This window comes from Xiphias gladius, chromosome 23, assembly GCF_016859285.1.
Source record: "Xiphias gladius isolate SHS-SW01 ecotype Sanya breed wild chromosome 23, ASM1685928v1, whole genome shotgun sequence".
Classification (NCBI taxonomy): Eukaryota; Metazoa; Chordata; class Actinopteri; order Istiophoriformes; family Xiphiidae; genus Xiphias; species Xiphias gladius.
Window position 1 is genome coordinate 11,311,611 of NC_053422.1, and position 18,313 is coordinate 11,329,923.

The 18,313-nt window shown below is 43.5% G+C and overlaps 1 protein-coding gene across 1 annotated transcript; it reads right to left on the reverse strand.

Annotated features, from left to right (window-relative positions):
- Positions 1-210: 210 nt before the first annotated feature.
- Positions 211-17,826, reverse strand: apln (apelin). Its single transcript, XM_040119232.1, has 3 exons — positions 17,683-17,826; positions 3,567-3,739; positions 211-398 (listed from the first exon to the last, which is right to left on the reverse strand). The coding sequence occupies exons 1-2, from the start codon at positions 17,747-17,749 to the stop codon at positions 3,573-3,575; spliced, it is 234 nt and encodes a 77-aa protein (XP_039975166.1). The 5' UTR covers positions 17,750-17,826; the 3' UTR covers positions 211-398; positions 3,567-3,572.
- Between the last annotated feature and the right edge of the window lie 487 nt (positions 17,827-18,313).

Consider the following 18,313-nt stretch of genomic DNA (forward strand, 5'->3'; position numbering starts at 1 on the left):
TTTGAGACACTCAGGCAGATCGCTATGATTGGGCTCTATTAAGCAAATGATAGGAAAATTAAAAAAAAAAAAAAAAACACTTGGGAGAAGACAGAGATCAGAGATAGATAAACAGCGAGGGAGTGAGAGAAAGAGAAAGAGAGACAGAGAAATAGTCTGATAGCTTGGGCTCAATACCCCCACCCCCCACCCCCCCTTCCCTGCCCCCAATTCCTCCTAGAGCTGTGGGTGAGCGGCTTGTCCTGATTTTTTTGTGGACAGAGTTGCTTGAAGAACCAGCAGGTGCTATGGACATCACTCTTCAGGCTGGGCAAGCGTAGGCCCTTCGTTGCAAGGCCCCCCAAGGTAAAGGAAGAGCATAGAAATCAGAACCTGGGGGTGGGCGCTCAAAGCAGTGCCTGCGGGACAGGAAAATAACACAGAAGAAGTGCCATCAGTGTGTGTTTTTTTTGTTTCCTAAAAAATCATTTCATGAGTCATGCAGAAATTTCAATTTCCTCTCCAATAAGGGCACCTCACAGGGAGTTTCTACCAGAGCTTTCACTATGTCTTATCCTATGTTTTCTTGCACTTAAAAACTAGAAGAAAATGTTATCCTGGACATGTTCCAACCAGCTTTCAAGGTCTTTGATGGAAAAGTGCAGCAGGGAGTAAGAAAAACAATTGTATATCTCACTGTGGAACACAAGCCCAACATTATATTATGATGGGGGCTCTGGATCACTCCTTAACAATGAAGGAACCTTTTATCTTCCCTAGCCCTTTATCTTTTCTGGCCCTGTGATAATTTCCTACGATTTCAGATGCTGTAAGCTTTGTTGCATGACAACAAGCTTCATTCAGTGATAAGAGACCGCTCTTGTTTCAAGATAGCATATTTCTGTGGTCATGTAATGCCTGAAGAACTGATGTACGGTATATCTGATCTCTTTTGAGTTGTACTGTTGTTTGTTGTCATCCTTTGTACTGTTTGGGTCCGGAGTATGATCTCAGTACCTTGAAGTCATACCACATCACAGAGTGAGTGTATGGGAGGAGTTGCAGACCTGCTCTACAATGTTTTGATGGAAAACTCTTTAGAAGACTCATTCACTGAGCTTTCTCACACTCAGTCTCAAAGGGTTTTTGTAAATTGCCTGCGGCTTTAAATCTGTAATATCCTGCAGTCTCTTGGACTGTCACTGGCATGGCTTAGATCCAAGAGTTCTAATAGCACGTTCGGATCTGAGTCTACTCAGATGCTCAGAGAGGATGACCGGGGTCGCCATCTTTCTTCTCAGAGTCGCTCACATCTGGAATGTGTAATGATGAAAAGTCAAACTTTGCCCCAGGTGTCTTGGAGAATAAAAGATGAGCTGAAATGGGGAGATGATTTTAAATAGGATTGGACTGGAGGATGGACACTGTCAAGTCAATCATTGCTCTTAATCTTTATTTAAAAACGCTGTTAAGTCAAATTTAGTTTAGGCCAATAATGACCTATCCACATACAGTCTGTCTGCCTACAAGTCTCACTTGGCCTCAGCTTGATGTCTCCATTCAACTCTAGCTTTGATCAAACAAAATGCATCTTCAGCTGCTTCCAGAGGTGGTTTTCCCATCATCAGCTCAAACTGAAGAAGAAAGCAGGACACATGAGGATGAACAGAGCCTTTCAAGCTAAAGTAGTAGAAGAGTGGCTTGTTGAGTGGATTGATGCTAGATAGAAGGCTTAATTCCTTCCAGTCAGACAAACTAGGACCGAACTGTAAAGAAGACTTGTGGCTCCTTGGATCATTTATTCTGTGAAAGTTGGTAGTATTATCACTAAACTGCTGCTAATGAACAGCTTGATTCCCAGTCCAGTCAGGTTGGGATAAACCCGTACTGCATGTGGAGAAAGCCTTGAATGAGGTGAACTATGAACTTTGCACGAATGAGAGGAAATCTTCAGCGTGTTGTGGTTTAAGTGGTGTTTGCAGAGACAGCATTGTGACTCACTGAGCCGTTCACCTTTACAGAGCTTCACAACTTCCTGAAGCTCTCCATATTGTGTGGCCAGCAGTCTGGCACTGAACACAAACTCTAGCCACTCAACTCGCAGAGAGGATTCTCACATTTTATTGGCAGACTGGGGAAAGTTGGAGGACCTGTGTTGTCGTTAAAGTGCACACTGACTATACCTATTGTTTACAGCTTTTTTTGTGAGACACTAGAGTCCCGAATTGAAAGCAGGACTGAGTTCAAAAGAAGTCTAACCTTGTCCAACAATAAAAAAAACGACAACAATGATCCATAATTTGCCATAGATTGTAAAACCTCTCTGGCTGTTTTAGAGAATAGAGCTTCCAGACCTCTATGGCTTTGATCCCGTTTCCTGAAAACTGATTAACTATGCCTCTACACTCTCTGGCTGCAGCCTCCTCTCACTACAGTGTTAATTTATGGCAGACCTCTGAAGCTCAGTGTTGTATGGTTGGCACCTCCTGCAGGGATATTGTGTTTTGTCAAGTTTCCCTGTCTCTCACAGCGTCTGGGAGAGACATATGAATGGGTCCTGTGCTTCTTTTTGCAGGGACATATGTAATTGTACTGCTGTCGCCTTCACAGAGGCATGCAAATATTAGCAAGTGCAAAGAGAGGTTAAACCTGTATATAGTGTAAATCTGATGATGTCGTTTAATTAGCTGAAGTATGTTTTAGTTTCTCAATGAAGCTGGATATGTTTTTATAGAAATACGGAGAGTTTGTTTTGATTGAGAAACGAAAATCAAACCATGAAAAGGTGATAAGTAAAATATTATCTCTGATTTTGGATGAAAAAGTTTTCAAACAAAACCTTGTTTGACTTGACAGCAAGTTATACATTCCTGCGAGGAAAAGCATTACAGCTAGGAAACCCAACTCTAGAAAGTATTATCTTTGGAAATAGGGGTTTTAATTGACTTAATCAGATGGAGAGAAAAGATTTATGCTAGTTGAATTGATTCAAAGGTTAGGTTTCTGAGTATAACTGTCTCCAATATGAGGAAATAAATGACGTAGCCTTAGAAACAGTCTCTGTCGTACTAAGAAGGCATGCAAGCTTGTAGTCTAAAGTCAAATAATCTGTTAAGACATGCACTTTTTTTCAGTGCCAACAATAACATCCTTGTGTTGGAGTTGAGTCTGGCTGCAATGTTTCCACTCTTCCTGTAAGAGTATGCGTTTCTCATTTGTCATTGAAAAAATCCAAACTCATTCTGCTAACAAAGTAATTTAGGACTCAACATCATACTCCTCTTAGAAAGTTCTCTATGAAATTGTTTCCTCACAAGTCAGCAGTTATGATTTAATATATCGGAAAGTGCCTTTGTTCATATTCTCTTGAGAAACGTGCAGTTCTGACTTGACAGAAAGTCAGAGGGAAAGTTGGCCACAGGCAAACACAGCACAGACAGACAGGCACATGCTTTTTCATGAGAATCCAAAGTGGGTAGAAGGCCTTTTACTGTGTGACACTGTCTGTTTTTACACGGGTTTGAAGGCACGCTTTGCCAAACAAAACCTAGCAAGCGTCTTGTCACCCCTCACTGCTATAAACTCACCTTGCTCTAGAACGGCATGGGCCCCTTGTGGGAAAGACGGGGCCGTGGGCGTCTCCTCTTCCAGCCGGCTGGTCTGTGGGTCTGACCGCCCCTCGCAGGGCTTTGCTGGACCATTTTTCTCACTGTGGAGGCCTCTTCCAGCTCTCTGCCATGCTCCATGGAGGCCATGGGACCTGGAGGACACACACACAGAGGAGAGACCAATTACATCCTCAAAAATGTCGCACTATTTCACAGCCTCCCCTCAACAAAAGTATCGTTTGACTTGATTGTGAGCCAAGCCCATCAGTGCCGAAGGAAAATGTGTAGCAAGATCCAAAGAGGGATCACAGTGGTAATGGATGAGGAAACAAGAGACATGTATAGATAAGTGTGTGTGTGTCGGTGTGTGTGTGTGTGTGTGTGTGTGTGTGTGTGTGTGTGTGTGGGCCTCTTTAAGCCCACCCAGCGTTGTAGTTCATCAAGTCAGCGTGGTGGAACCAAAGCACAGCAGATAGACATAGCCCTGGCTGAAGTGAGAAACCCAGACCCTCGTGTCTCATGTCTCTCTCACTCTCCCAACAGATTACAAACACCACAAAGCACCAGACCTTGTGGAGGCGCATCCTGTCGCAGTGTTTGATCCAAGATTAGAGATGGGTTTAATAGCAGTGTTTCTCTCAGAGAATGTGTGTGAATGTCTTAGGTGTGTGTGAGCATGTGTGTGTGTGTTTCAGAGTGATCCCAGATGTTCTCAGTCATCTCTCAATAAGTGTGGCCTGATCCCCTTAAGCCCCTATTTTCTAAATGGTTAAGTCCACCTCCAGTGTCACTATGACCTTTCAACATCACACACTGAAAGACCTCCACTTGGACATCGAGGGATGAACATATTGCAGCAGATCTTTATTGGTAATGGGATATTTAATGCAGGTGATGTTTTACACTACACCCAGATCTTTAAAAGCAGAACATGACTTTTTATTTGGGCACATCAAAGTGGTTAACTATCTCAGTGACCACATTCTGTAGGAACTTATTGAGTGATACATGTTTAATTTTAATATCCCTTCAATGACCTCATAAAAACTGAAGTTGCTGAATTGGAGCTGTGTAGATGTAGTTGAATTCTGTAAGGTTTGGAGGACTCACAAGAGACAGATTTTCAAAAACAAACAAAAACAAAGAACGAAATTGAAGCAGCAGAGGCCGAGATATATTGTTGTGACTTTTAGTCCCCAGTTTGGGCCAGACTCTAAAAACACTGGACCCTACATCCGTCATCCTGTAATTTAACTCGGCAGTGTCTTTCATTAGACCCTCCCTGCCTCCTAAGTAACCATTTATGAGGCAACAACCGTCTTTCAAACTCTACATTTCCACTTTGTAATGCAGACTGTAAGGTAGTCCCAAATCCAATGTGAGCTAACCCCGAAGACATCATCAGGGTTATTTTTTAAATTGTTAGAAAGCTGTCTCCAGAGCCAGAAGATATTGTAAAACTGATTTCACAGGTCAAGTAACTAAACTTCATGGATAAAATCCATGGTGAGACCCTTCAACAGTGCACCTTTCTCACTCTTCTAAATTAATATGATCCTTTATGATTCCTTCTGAATTTCTAAGACTTCCTCAGAGCCAAACTACCCCGTTTTCTCAAAAGAAACTACAAATCCCCTGTGGCTTTTTCCCATCAAAAAGCTGATTGACATCACTCACATGGGGTCATGACATTCCTATCTCCCCTCCTCAGAGACACTGGCACCATTTTTAGAATTTCCATGAGCAAGACCTTCCTTGGGTTTACGAGGGCTTGGGTGGGGACACGGCTTAAGATAAGTCAGCCAGTCGACTGCAGAGGTTTGGAAAAGCAGCTAGTATACTGAGGACAGCAGTTGAGAAGCTTACAAAAGCCATGACAATGTTAAGTTTCCTGGTTCCTTAAGATTCTCTTCATCAGTTAGTGTATATAGTTGTGCAGAGTGGTGATATTGCAGGCTGTTATATGAACAAGGCACAGCTGTGACCCTGCTGATGCAGGCTGATCGAAGCTTTCTCTTGAAAAACTGTCTCTAAAACCTGTCTATGGCTACAAAACACTCAAGCTCCTCTTATGGCCAAGATCAGTTTGTTTGAATGGAGGGCAGCTTTCTTCAAGAGTATAATTCAAAACGCCTTTAGAAGCAAGGCAAAGTCTCTCTGCAGCCTTTTGTTAATTAATGACCAGCTTTGGCATATTGAACATTTTCAAAAGAACACCTTCCATAGAAAAAGAGGAAAAAAGAGAAGGGTTTGTAGCTCTCAGGTTTAAACAATGGGGAACTGTATGAATGAGCTAGACGGCTTGTTGAATGTTTTCAATGTATATCCCTGAAACGCCAGACATCTCAAGTTCCATTTCCACACTAATCTTCTTCCGCAAGCACTTTACACACTATATTTGTGGGCGAACAGTAGGCTAATTCATTTGCAGCAGGGAAAGTCTCTGTTGCATATTTCTGCATCTAAAGCCCATCTTTGCCCCCAGGAGCACTAATCTGCACATTATCCTTTTGTTATTGTTCCAGATACACAGTGAATGAGGGACCTTCACACATTCTGAAGGCATTCAGCTCATTTCTTTCAAATCCAGGTGGTTGAATGTTAATATACTCTGCGTCTGAGTAGATTTTGAGGCTAACAGGAGTATTATATGAGTGGGGGGTGAAGCACAATAATTGTTCAAACTGGGATAATGGTGCACATTTTTGAAAGAATTTCTTGAAAGGTTTTCATAATTCTGCACTCATTTGTACAAGTAATTGGGTGAATAATGACAAAAGAGACGATGTTTGGTCTTTCGACAAGGACTTTGGTTAAAGCGTACTGACGCTTTACATGTCTCAGCTATACCTGCAGTTGCTACAGAACTACACTACGCCCAACTGCAGCTGAAGTTTGAGCAGCAGGCGAGTTTAACAGGTGTTGCACACACATGCACGGGGTCTCACTCAGTAGCCAGGCACACACACATACACACATTGCAATGCAAGATGGTAAAGTAATTGTACCTTGGCTCACACAGCTGATCGGCTGTTCCTGTAAGGGTGGCTCAGGCTGTCATAACCCAGGTCCATAATGAGACAGTTTAGATGTCTCCTGCCATGGAAAGTTGTCAGCCACTGCTCAGCACAGGGGTTTGAAGACAGAACATTATGTGATTTTCCTGACAAATCTCAACGCATCCAATCTGGCCGAAGGATAGAAAAGTGTAATGAAAGCTGCTAAAAATAACCCAGGCCCCAGTGATAACACCGGCAGTATAGATTAACTCTTGCAGCCTGTAGGGAAAGCATCTCAGTGTGACAGATATGACATACAGCGACAGCTAGCTTTGTATCTCTACCCATCTCTAGTGGAATACATATAGACTGAATGTGGCAGTATCTGTTGCATCTGGATAAAACCTTTTGATTGTTTCCATGGCAGGTTTATCATTTGATAATGCATGTTTCTTCTCCATAAACAAAGATATCTCAGCCATCTTATTGCTCTGAAATTGGATCCAGTCTCTGTAGTATCCCATTTGATCTTTTCCCATGAGAGATTCCCATGTTTATGTTCAGCTGGTAAAACAGCAAAATGGCAGGATAACATATGTCTCACAGCAGTAAGCATCTTATCTCTACCTCTGATGACCTTGGAGCCCTGGTTTTGCCCTCTTTCCACTAAATCTCAACACTTCTACCCCCACTTGGTAATTCCCTAATTAGAATTTAATAAAGGGGGAATTTCAAGAATGCACAGGTTATTGCTGGTACTGCTGCTTACGTCACTGCCGCCTCCTTAAAACTGACAATGATAGAAGAGGAGAGGTAGAGGTGGTCAGGCACAGAAGGGAGAATAGTTGACAGCATCACGAACTGGCCAGTCTCCAGACTAATGATGAATAGCTCGTTATCTGCTCCCTAATTCCCCGCCCTAGTTTCACCAGTATTTCCTAAGGTGACATCTGTTATGTTGTTTTTTTCAACTGGCTGGCTCTCCGTCTTATAACGGCCCAGCGGAAAGTGGAAAACTGACAGCTTATCCCTGTTGATTCTGCAACAGTCCATCGGTGGAGTCTGGAGAGATATACATCTTCCAGCACTTGTCCATCCAGTCAGAGAAGCAGAGAAGAGAAATGGCTGTCCTCTGGTTTAATGCCAAGTTCATCAGCTGCCCTCATGGCTGGCAAGAGCAAACTGTATATCACAGCGCTGTGTGTCAATGCAGGAACACAGACAACAAGGAAAATGGGCCTGAGCTGCTTATTAATAGTTGGAAAGCTGATTTGTGTGTATCGGCTGCCAAAATGAGCACATAACAAATGCCTGCACTTGTAAATGCTGCCACAGCATAATGGTTTTTCTGCCACTAGGACACAAGAGATTAAACTATACCGGCCTGTGAGACTAACTATGGCAACATGTAGGCAGAAGGCTGTGTTCATTGTTTAGAAACTGTTGCATCAAATGTAAACATGCTCAATCAAGCTTGGCGGCCAAAATTTAATCCTTGCTGTGTTTAATTTTCCCTGTGTCACTGCAAATTGATTTGCTGTCCTCTTGAATCCTATCTGTTTGTTCACTTGTCGTGCTCATAACTCACAGTCACACTGATTTTTAATCAATTGTGTGCAGTCTTATTGATCTATTTTCACAGTTAGTTGAGCTTCTCAAGAACATTTAATCGCTCCTCTGTGTTTTTTTTTGTTTGTTTGTGTTTGTTTTTACTGTCCCTACATCACGTAGCTGAGACCTCTGTGTCATAAATCCTGCTCAGTGCAGTTTGGACATGTGTATTTTGATGTGGGTCAGAACCGGAATAAGAAGAAAGTTAACCCTATGTGCACACAGCAGTGACCACAGCGGGATTCTACTGTGGAGCCCAATCAGGATAAAATTTTAATTTACCTAATGCTTTGGGTTATAGGCAAATACCCGTTCAACCAATCACATTCCCATCAGCCTCACCTGTACTTTGCGTATAGTTTTAATTAGGAATTGTTAGCATGCTAACACACTAAACTAAAATAGTGATTGTGGTAAACATTATACCTGCTGAACATCAGCATGTAAGCATGCTCAAAGCAACACTGTGCCAAAGTGCAGCTTCATAGAGCCACTAGCATGGCTCCTAGTCTTGTTTCTATCTGAACTGAGATTCCCTCCCTGTTAGCACTAGGACTGGACTAAATTGTGGACCCATTTAGAGCTCTTGCCCTCTTTTCAAGAATTACACATCATGTTAACATACCATAATCTCCATTTATCCAACAGCATTCCTTAACCACATATTCTAATGTAACGATGGATTGGGTTTCTGTTGCATAAATAAACCAAAGACTACCATTAGAGTATTTTCCAGACATGCACAGTAATGCAAAGACAGAATCATTATTTGTGTTGAATGTATATGGGAGGTGGTTGTAGTTTATTAAGTGTCTGTGTAATCCTTATGGGCAACGGAACAATATTTTTGTTAGTGGGAGAGAGGAAGAATTAATACCCTGGTGTGTGTAGCCATGGTTATTACCATGACGTTGGAGGTGCAGGCCTGCTGTCTCCATTGTGTGCCTCCCTCCTTCATTCACTAAAAGGAGAGGAGTAGCTTTAGCTAATGAATCCCTCTTTAGCATGCCATTACCACAGACATACTAACCCACACAGCCAGACAGAGACATGTCATGGGCAGAGATGCTTCCCACTGTATAAGCACATTAGGGGATCAGGATTATTTAGCCAAGGATGAGATGTGTTAATTGTGCCGGATACAAACGAAACATTCTTTCAACCTAGAATAAGTCCCTGCACTGCTACAGCATCGTACTGGGGATTTGCTAGCTGCCTGATAGCCTCCCTGCACATTCATCCTGCACATATGGAACAGTGCCTAACTAAGGAGGCTGTCCCTCGTTGTTCAATTCTCACAATCCAACATTTAGTGTCGGAAATGCTGCTTATCGCATGCCTACCAGTAAGTCTGGGCCTTGGCAGAAACTGGTACCAATTGCTTGCAGACTTTCAGACCACGTTACCATGGCAGCCACCATGAAAGGCGCTCATTTTGGAGCAAAAAGAATGACACTGTCAGCTGAAATCAACCAGGTTCTCAATTTAAGAATTTCACTGAATCCATAACCATCCCTCTGACTGTGTCCCTGATGTTTTTACCGTCTTCTGTGGGCCACTGCACCTTGCCCCGGAGTGCTCCTCTAAGGGAGGGGGGGGGGGGGGTCTTTCTTTTATTTCTGTCAGGGACTGCTTGATATGCAGCATTGTTGTACTGTGATAATGCTAGGCTTGTGGCTGAACTGAAGGCTGGCTTTGTCTATACAAACTCCACTGAGGAAACCAAAGTGCATGAAAAGTTGCTCCTACTACTGCAGCTTTTAACCTTAACCCCTTGTACTCCCTGCTCGGAGAGCAACCCCCCACTCTCACTGAAGGTTCGGGACAAGTGTAAAACAAAAACTATGCAGCCCTCTAGTTTCTGGCTTTCTGCAGATGTCCCTTTGAGTTAGTCAACTGCCTGTGAAGTGTGGTGCGATATATGCACCTGAAGTAGCGAGTGTCTGAAATGATGAGGTGTGAGACTGCATACTCTGCTATGATCAGAGCGCTGTGAGTTCAAAGGCCCGGCAGCAGCAATGAGCCAGCTAACGAAGCCACCGACTCCCCTCACCACTTGACTGCCTGTTGGTTTATTCAGAATCCCACTCCAGTTGAAGGGGTAAATTTGTGGCTATAAGGTTACTGCAGGTTGGAGCCTATTGAACATGAGCAGTCAGTTTTCTCAACTTTCCTGTAGGAATTTCAAAACGGCTGAGGACAGGAGAAGGAGAGATGCTGCTGCTGCGCTTTCCGTTGACAGCAGTGGGCTAAATCTGTGCGCATGGCAGGTACAGGAGGTAGGTAAGGCTACCAACCGTTGCCCTAGTCTCCAGAGATTGCATGTCAAGGGCAAAGGGATCCTCCAACCATCCGTTTCCATGGGCACGCTAATCAGATGTGAAACACCGCCCCTCCCTCTCCTGTGTCATCACTCCCCCCCACGCTGTGAACCTGCGTTCCTTCTCCCGTTTGAGATGTGGGAGAAAGAGAAAAACAGAAAGAGGGAGAGAAACGTCACAACGCAGGGTTCACTGCAGCTTTTAATGCCTGAGGGGACCATCGCCTCTCCCCACAGCACATACAGTACTATGAAAGGAAAATAGCACCAACATTGCATCAGACTGTTACTTCTCAACCAGACTATAGAATACAAAACAATGGCTCTGACACTCAAAGCCATAGTGGCTAGACAATAAACAATACTGCAGCACCGGGCTAAAAATACCTACAATAATAATAGCTGATGTTTGTATTTAATAAAAAATGTATACATTAAAATGCAGTTGAGGTGGAATTTTTTATATATGATAATGTGATTAGTTTTAATTGTCATTCATTCTTGCCGCTTTGATGGTCCACTTGTTTTGCATCTTTATATTCTGTATGTTTAATGAATAGTCTCCAACAACAGAGTTTTATTATTGGTGCGCAGAAAAGAAGCCCCCTTTGGGTAAAGGCTATGCAATGAAACTTAGTGAGCAATTTCGTCACACATATTTAGGGAAGAAATAAAAATCGTAAAGAGTTTTACCGACAGGCTCAGCTGCACAGTGCTATAGGTGAGCTGAAGTTCAGTGTTTATTGGCCCTCTGCGTCCTCCTCTATTTTCATCGGCTGTTAGGATAAACTGTTTGCCTGATGTCAATGCATGTTTATGAATTCCATATATTGTTTTACTGTTCTTTTTTTACAACATTTGTTCATTCTCAGGGGCCCTGAGTGCAGGGGTTGCCTCAGTGGATGAGACATAAGCGAGGGGGCCCTGTCCTGACACAGGAAACAGTCTGTGGGGAGATCCACGATATTGGTCAGGGGAAGATTACATTGACCAACGTTTAAGTGTAGACCTCTATGTGTGAAACAGCCTCCCGGGGAAAATAACATTTGTGATCAAAGACGGAGCGATTGTGATGAATAATGCATGATTTCAAAAAATTAATGATTTTTGTGTTGTCACTGAGGGGACGCAGTTGTGTGGAAGATGGAGGAATTTAAGGCAAGAACATAAGGTACATGACAGTTTGAAACCTCATGAGACACACCACCACATCCTATAATACTAGATAATAGAGGAGACATGCACATCCTGTTGCCTAAGGCTTGGAGTTTAGGCAGATCCCAGCGGGGGTGTCACTAAATGAACCCAAAATCCACTAAGTCCCTCTACACCATCCACAGCCCCAATCCACACTGCCATCTTCACAGCAATGAAATCCCTTATCTGACTTAGAGCAGCCTAACAACGGCCAGCTGTGTAGCACTTTTAGCTATATAGGAAATCTCGCTGACCCATTATGGTGCCTATAGTGGTTGAACATTAATGGCGGCAATACCCTAAACCATATTTATTTGATTATCCAAAGTATTTAACTTCTACTCCTACCACCGTTTTTAGCTGCTGAAGTATGAATTTTTACCACAAATGACATCTCTAAAGCAATATACAGAAGCCCTATTTTTCCTTTTGGGGTTCCTACAAATTGAGCACGAAAGTAATTAAAGCACCTGCATTCCTAAAGACCCCAATATTTATTCTGTGGTCTGGCAGTCCATTAATAAAAATGTCTACTCAGATCTTGATCAGGAATCTGATCTGCCGGGACAACCGCTATAAATGTAACACTTAATGTTCAAAAGGAGAGTCATAAATCAGGTTAATATTGGATACTGGTGGAAAACAGGGCCTTTTTTGAAAATATCTGGCTCTAATTAAGTTGTAAGGAGCGCCCTGGGCTTGAGGATTGGGTCTGGTGATCACATGAGGTCTGGCTAACACAAGACCCCCCCTCCACACCCCAACTACCCCTTGCCCAAACCATTAGGTTGTGCCCTCAAAACTCAAAGGGGGGTCTGGGCTGGAACAGACATGTACATGAGGGATCAGATTGGAGTCAGCATTTGATTTACAGGGAATTTAACATATTTAGCAGAACTGACTTCTACCTTATAGCCAAATGGCGTCATTATATCATTATTCCACATATGAAATTTGTGAAGCCGAACCAGATCACCAGCTGTGAGTTTTTAGACGTAGCTGTGACTTCCTTCACCATGAAAAGCTTATACAACCTCCCAGCTCCGAGATATCCTCGCTTCCTGTCCACCCTTTTATTTTTCTGTCCCTTGACCCGTCTTTTACTCCCCCACTGCTTTTTCTTCTCTTCACTGCACGGCTCTCAAGGGAAGATCTAAGTGAGTCGATTTATTCATTCAAAGGGTTCTGAATTACATTACAGCAGCCCAGCAGTCACATATGCCAAAGTCTTCAACAGCTGAGCTCTCCAGGGAGTGTTAGCCCAAAGGTTAGCCTTATATCCCTACCAAATGAGTTATGATTTTCCACTAAATCTCTTTCGCAACTCCCACCAACTCAAGAGCAATTGTAAGCGCCCTTTCGCCATACTCACATCTAAAAAATCTCCTCATTGAAACCTACATCTACACCGAGTTGCATACTTTGAACACTGCAGGGGGTGGACAGTATAGATCAGATCTTCTATCATGATAATTTGTTATCATGATAATGATATATTTTGATTTAGGAATTGTTACTAGATAAAATAACCACACAGGAATATCTGTTTGTGGTTAATCCAACAATCTAAACACACCTGACGAATCAAAGTACTTCATCAAATTGATGCAAAAATCATTTTACCATAAAGCAGACCTGCTTATTGATCTGCAACACTGACCACAGTGCTAATCTAATGCTGCAACTACGCAATGTCGGCACAAAGGGAGGAACTAGAAACTCCCCCCCGTTACTCCCAAATGATTACACCCACTGCAAACCTTGTGGTAACACCATATAAATAGTCTAAATTTGCTACTTTTGTGGTGTTACGTATGTAGCAGTTCATTATCAAGTTAAATCAGATATACAAAAACACTGTAAAGCTACTTTTAAAGTAGCCGAATCGACGGTGTAAGTGTTAATACTGGATACATCCAGCTACAGCCATTTTGCCAACAGTTTGTTGACACTTCTGTAGTTCCTTTCATCAAGTGGGAGATATAATCTCTGACAGAAATTCCCGATCAAATCCCCTCTTGGCTGCTCGTGATTACAGTCTAAACAAAATGATGTGAATACGGCATAATACATCCAGAAATATTAAAGGGTTTGCAACCACAGTATAAATAGTAAGGCGAAATCTCTGACAGCTAACATGTTTATATCTTCTCCTGTTACTGTCAAACTCCTGCCCCCAAACCTAACCAGTATGGATATATAACATGTGGATCATAATAGCATAATTCCAGCACAACTATTTAAGCCCACAGAGGATAAACAAGAGTCAAATCAACAAGAAGATAATAAATCACTCTTTACTTGCTTCCCAAACTCATACTCTGTTAGGAGAATGTGTGTGTTTATTTCTTTCTAGGTTTGTGTGGAGAAATTATAGTTCAAAACCATTGCTATGAGGACATTTTGGCATTTTTAGGACATTGTTTGGCCGGTCCCAACAATGTCAAATGGCTGTTTGATGGTTAAGACTTGGTTTTAGGGTTCAGCTTGGAATTAGGTTTAGGTTAGGGTTAGGGTAAGGGTTGGAGCTAGGCATTTAGTTGTGATGGTTGAGGTTAGTGTAAGGGGCTAAGGAATGCATTGTGTCAACGAATGTCCTGTGTGTGTGTGTGTGTGTGTGTTTTCTGCAGCAGACAAACTAGACTGATACTGCAGGCCGCTGCCTTTATTTTCTTGCAATGCTGCATTGAGAGGAAATCCAGATTCTTCACGAAATGGGTTTCATCTGACCCTGTGTGTGCGTGTGTGCGTGTGTGCGTGTGTGTGCGTGTGTGTGCATTTGTGTGCATGTTTGTGCGTATCTGTGTGTGTGTGTGTGTGTGTGTGTGTGTGTGTGTGTGTGTGTGTGTGTGTGTGTGTGTGTGTGTGTGTGTGTGTGTGTGTGCTTGACATAAACCCAGCTGGTGCTCCTGTGCCTCAACAACAAAAAAAGGCTCTGTGATTCTCCATAATCCTCTAATAACCTTTCCACTGCTGCCCCTTTGACACAACTGTTTGCCCACTGTTATTATGTTATGCCTGGACATCTGGAAAAGTTTAGCTGCTTTTTGTTCTCTCCACAGCCACCGTAATCACGTTCACAGGCACAAACACCTTCTTTGCATTAGAAAACCTGGGATTATGATTTAAAGCTTCCTGGTTACATTTGCTTTAAACCTTAGATGTATGTTGTTTAACTAAATAATCAGAACTAGCTGAGCAGGCTTTTATGCCCATAGGTGCCTTAGTGAGTGGCTGCATGTAGTGTAGCCCTCCTCTTTCTGGCTGTACTTTGACCCGTAACACTTGGTTGAGCATCTGACCGAGGCAGGCTACAGTACAGTATGTATGCATGCTGGTGCCACAGAGCAGCCAGCCCCAACAATACATCAAAGTTTAATACGGAATAATAGCACTGCTGACAGCTCTCATAAAATCGTCCCCCTTCCCAAGCAGACGATTTCTCTGCCAGATAATGGCTCTGATCTGGGCCTCATGCCCTGCTCACGCTCACAACTGCCTCACCTGTTCAACCCAGGCCTCACAATTACACCCTCTGTGTATATGTGCGTGTGGACAAGTGCGTGTCTGAGCCGGCTGCTATTGTTTTTATCCTGTGCATCCCTGGGTGAAGATTGGCAGGGTGTTTCCATGGCGGAGGAAAATGAATCTTTGATATCATCTAAGAGGCTGTGACAGACATATGAATGTTTTGAGAATAAGGAGTGTTTATAAAGCAGTCTTAAGAGTTACACGGAGAAGAAGAGTGATCGGCCTTGGGATGAATTATGGATACAACATGTCTAAAGCTGGAGCCCACTCCTGAGCCAGAGTGCTTTTCAAGGATGGGTAATTGAAGTGCACTGCTAAAGGATGCTAATACTACATAGAGAAGGCCACAGCAGCTCTTTTAGTGTACTGGATAAATATTGTAAGTAGCATTAGGTTGTTGAGGTGAATTGCCTGTTGCACTAGGAGTTCTCAGTTATACCCATGTACGTCCATAAATACAATCAAGACACGCTCTCATGTCCACTTCCCCACCCTGTATCAGTCAGAATCAGGTCTATATTCATTGCTTCCTGTAAGTGCACACAAACATGCGCTCTCTATCTCACTCTTATTGTACATCTCTCTCTTCTTTCTCAGACACACATGTACACACACACACACACACACACAGATGCCTGAGAGAGAGAGAAAGCCAGCCCACTGAACTGGAAAAGCGTTTGTCTCAAGATGAAAGGCTTCACACCCACTGCCTACATGCAGAGCCTCTTCCGACACCTTCCCGCGACAGCGCATACTGTAGCAGAGGCTTGTGCTACGCAGACACACTCCAGCTAGCATCCCTCCCCACACCCATCAACGCCGCAACACACTTGCATCTCTTCCTCTCTTTTACTCCCTTTCTCTCTCTTCCTCTCTGTCAATGGAGCTCTGATACTACAGTAGCAGCCAGGGAACAGAGAGGCACATAAGCGGCATGACTTGAACAACGTTGAGAAGGATAAGCTCCCATTAAAGCCCAAGGCACAGCCGCCTTGTTCTCCCCGTCGCTGGTGTAGCACGGTGGGCTCTCAGGCGTGGAACATGCTTAGCCACACGCAGGGCGTGAAAAATGACACTGACCATGATGGTAGATAATTGCTTCCCATTTACTCATGTGTTCAGAGCCTCAGACAAAAATAGCATGTCACTGTAACAAATGTACCAGGAAGCATGGGAACTGTGAGCGCGGTGGCCATGGATCGATATACACAGTGGACAGCATCTTACAACCACAGTCTATACAGCACCTAGCAACATATAGCCGATACAGAATCTTACTGTATGCATATTCCTAGGCCTATATCTTCCAAGATGTAGTGTATACAGCATCTTATAATCATAGACTATTCTACATATTGTATTCTCTATATCTCGTAATGTGTGGTCTACACAGCATCTTCCACATGTACAGTATTTAATATAAACACAGCTTCTGTTTGAGTGTCTTCCAAGCCACTGTAGTTGGTGGGTAGGTGATAATCTCAAGAATGGTCCAGACATTTACACAGGCCCTAACTGTTGTTTTTTCACACCACAATGTTACCTGCATGACATCTGCAGACTGCCCATCGGTCTCCAAACCCCCAGCCCATTTCTCAGAAGCCATTTATTCCCATGAGCCATCAGAGAGAATATGCCCTGCCCCTGTATAATTGTCCCAAGTCAATGTTTTTGTTCCAAACATTAGACATCTTAGGTCCACACTGGAACTGATATCTAGTTCAACAATGGCTCCAGAGACGCAGCAGCACTTTACGGAAATTTACTGTGACAAGGCGTCAAGACTGAGCCCCTCCAGAGACGATCCATGCATCTGGGATCTGTGTTCCCCTCATCGATGCGTACAACAATTACAATCCTCATTATCATCACCACAGGAGGCACACATGCATATATAGGTGCTGTGTTGCCCTGCTGCACAATCACAGTCATGTAATAGTCATATAGCACTTGGGTCAGATGGAATCCATCAAGCCATAAATTAATTAGATTCACTCCATCTTACAGAACATGTGCCATTCATATCTTACATTTCATAACAGCCACAACAGTCACCCATACATCCAGCCTATCTATCACTCAGAAATAGCTCCACACATGAATGTCTATCAATAAAAACCTCTTCACATTTCATCTCCAAGTCTTACAAGCTTACATCAAGGTGAGGCAGGGAAGAAAATGATCAATCTAAGCAAGAAACCACATTCAAGTTAACCATAAAAGCAATGGCAGTACAATAGCAGACAGTATAACCACTGCAGTGCAGTACTGTATACAGCCAGGTGCTGATATTCCTGCCTTTTAGAGCCCACACAAGGCTAACCATGCTGGGTAACTGATCAACTACAGCTGCCTGCACGAGCCCAAGGCAAACAGAGAGAGAAATAGAAAGCAAAGGGAGACGACCGGCGACGAGGCTGGCCGCTCCTGTACTCACCAGCACTGGCAGAACACAGCAGAGACACCAAGAGCACAATCACCAGCGTCAGGATCTTCACATTCATTTCTGCACTCCCCTCTGGCTCTCCGCTAGTCACTCGCTGATATACTGTAGTGGTGTGTGTGTGTGTGTGTGTGTGTGTGTGTGTGAGTGTGTGTGTGTGTGTGTGGGTGTGTGTGTGGATGGCAGAGAGAGAGAGAGAGAGAGAGAGAGGGAGAGGGGGAGAGATAGGGAGAGCAGCTGAGCGAGCAAGAAAGAGAGAGAGTGAGAGACTGTTTGCTCCTCTGTATGTGTGTATGTGAGAAGTGAGTGTGTCAATTTGTGGGAATGTGTTGTGTGTGTATGTGGCGTGTGGTGGCTCCCTGACTGTGGCTGTGTATTTGTCTAAATGCGTATTTGTATATCAGTGTGTGACAGCGCCACTCCAAGACTGAAAGCGCGTCTTTATCTGAGCTCTCCCCCGGAGGTGTGTGTGTGTGTGTGTGTCTCTTCTTTTCTTCTGTCAGAGAAACGAAAGCATGAGCCAAGTTCAGTGGAGCTGTGCATGTGCTGGAAGTCAGCTTGCAGGTCTGTCTGTCGATGTGTCTGTCTGTGTGTGTGTCTGAGTCCTGTTTGCCTTGGATAAGGA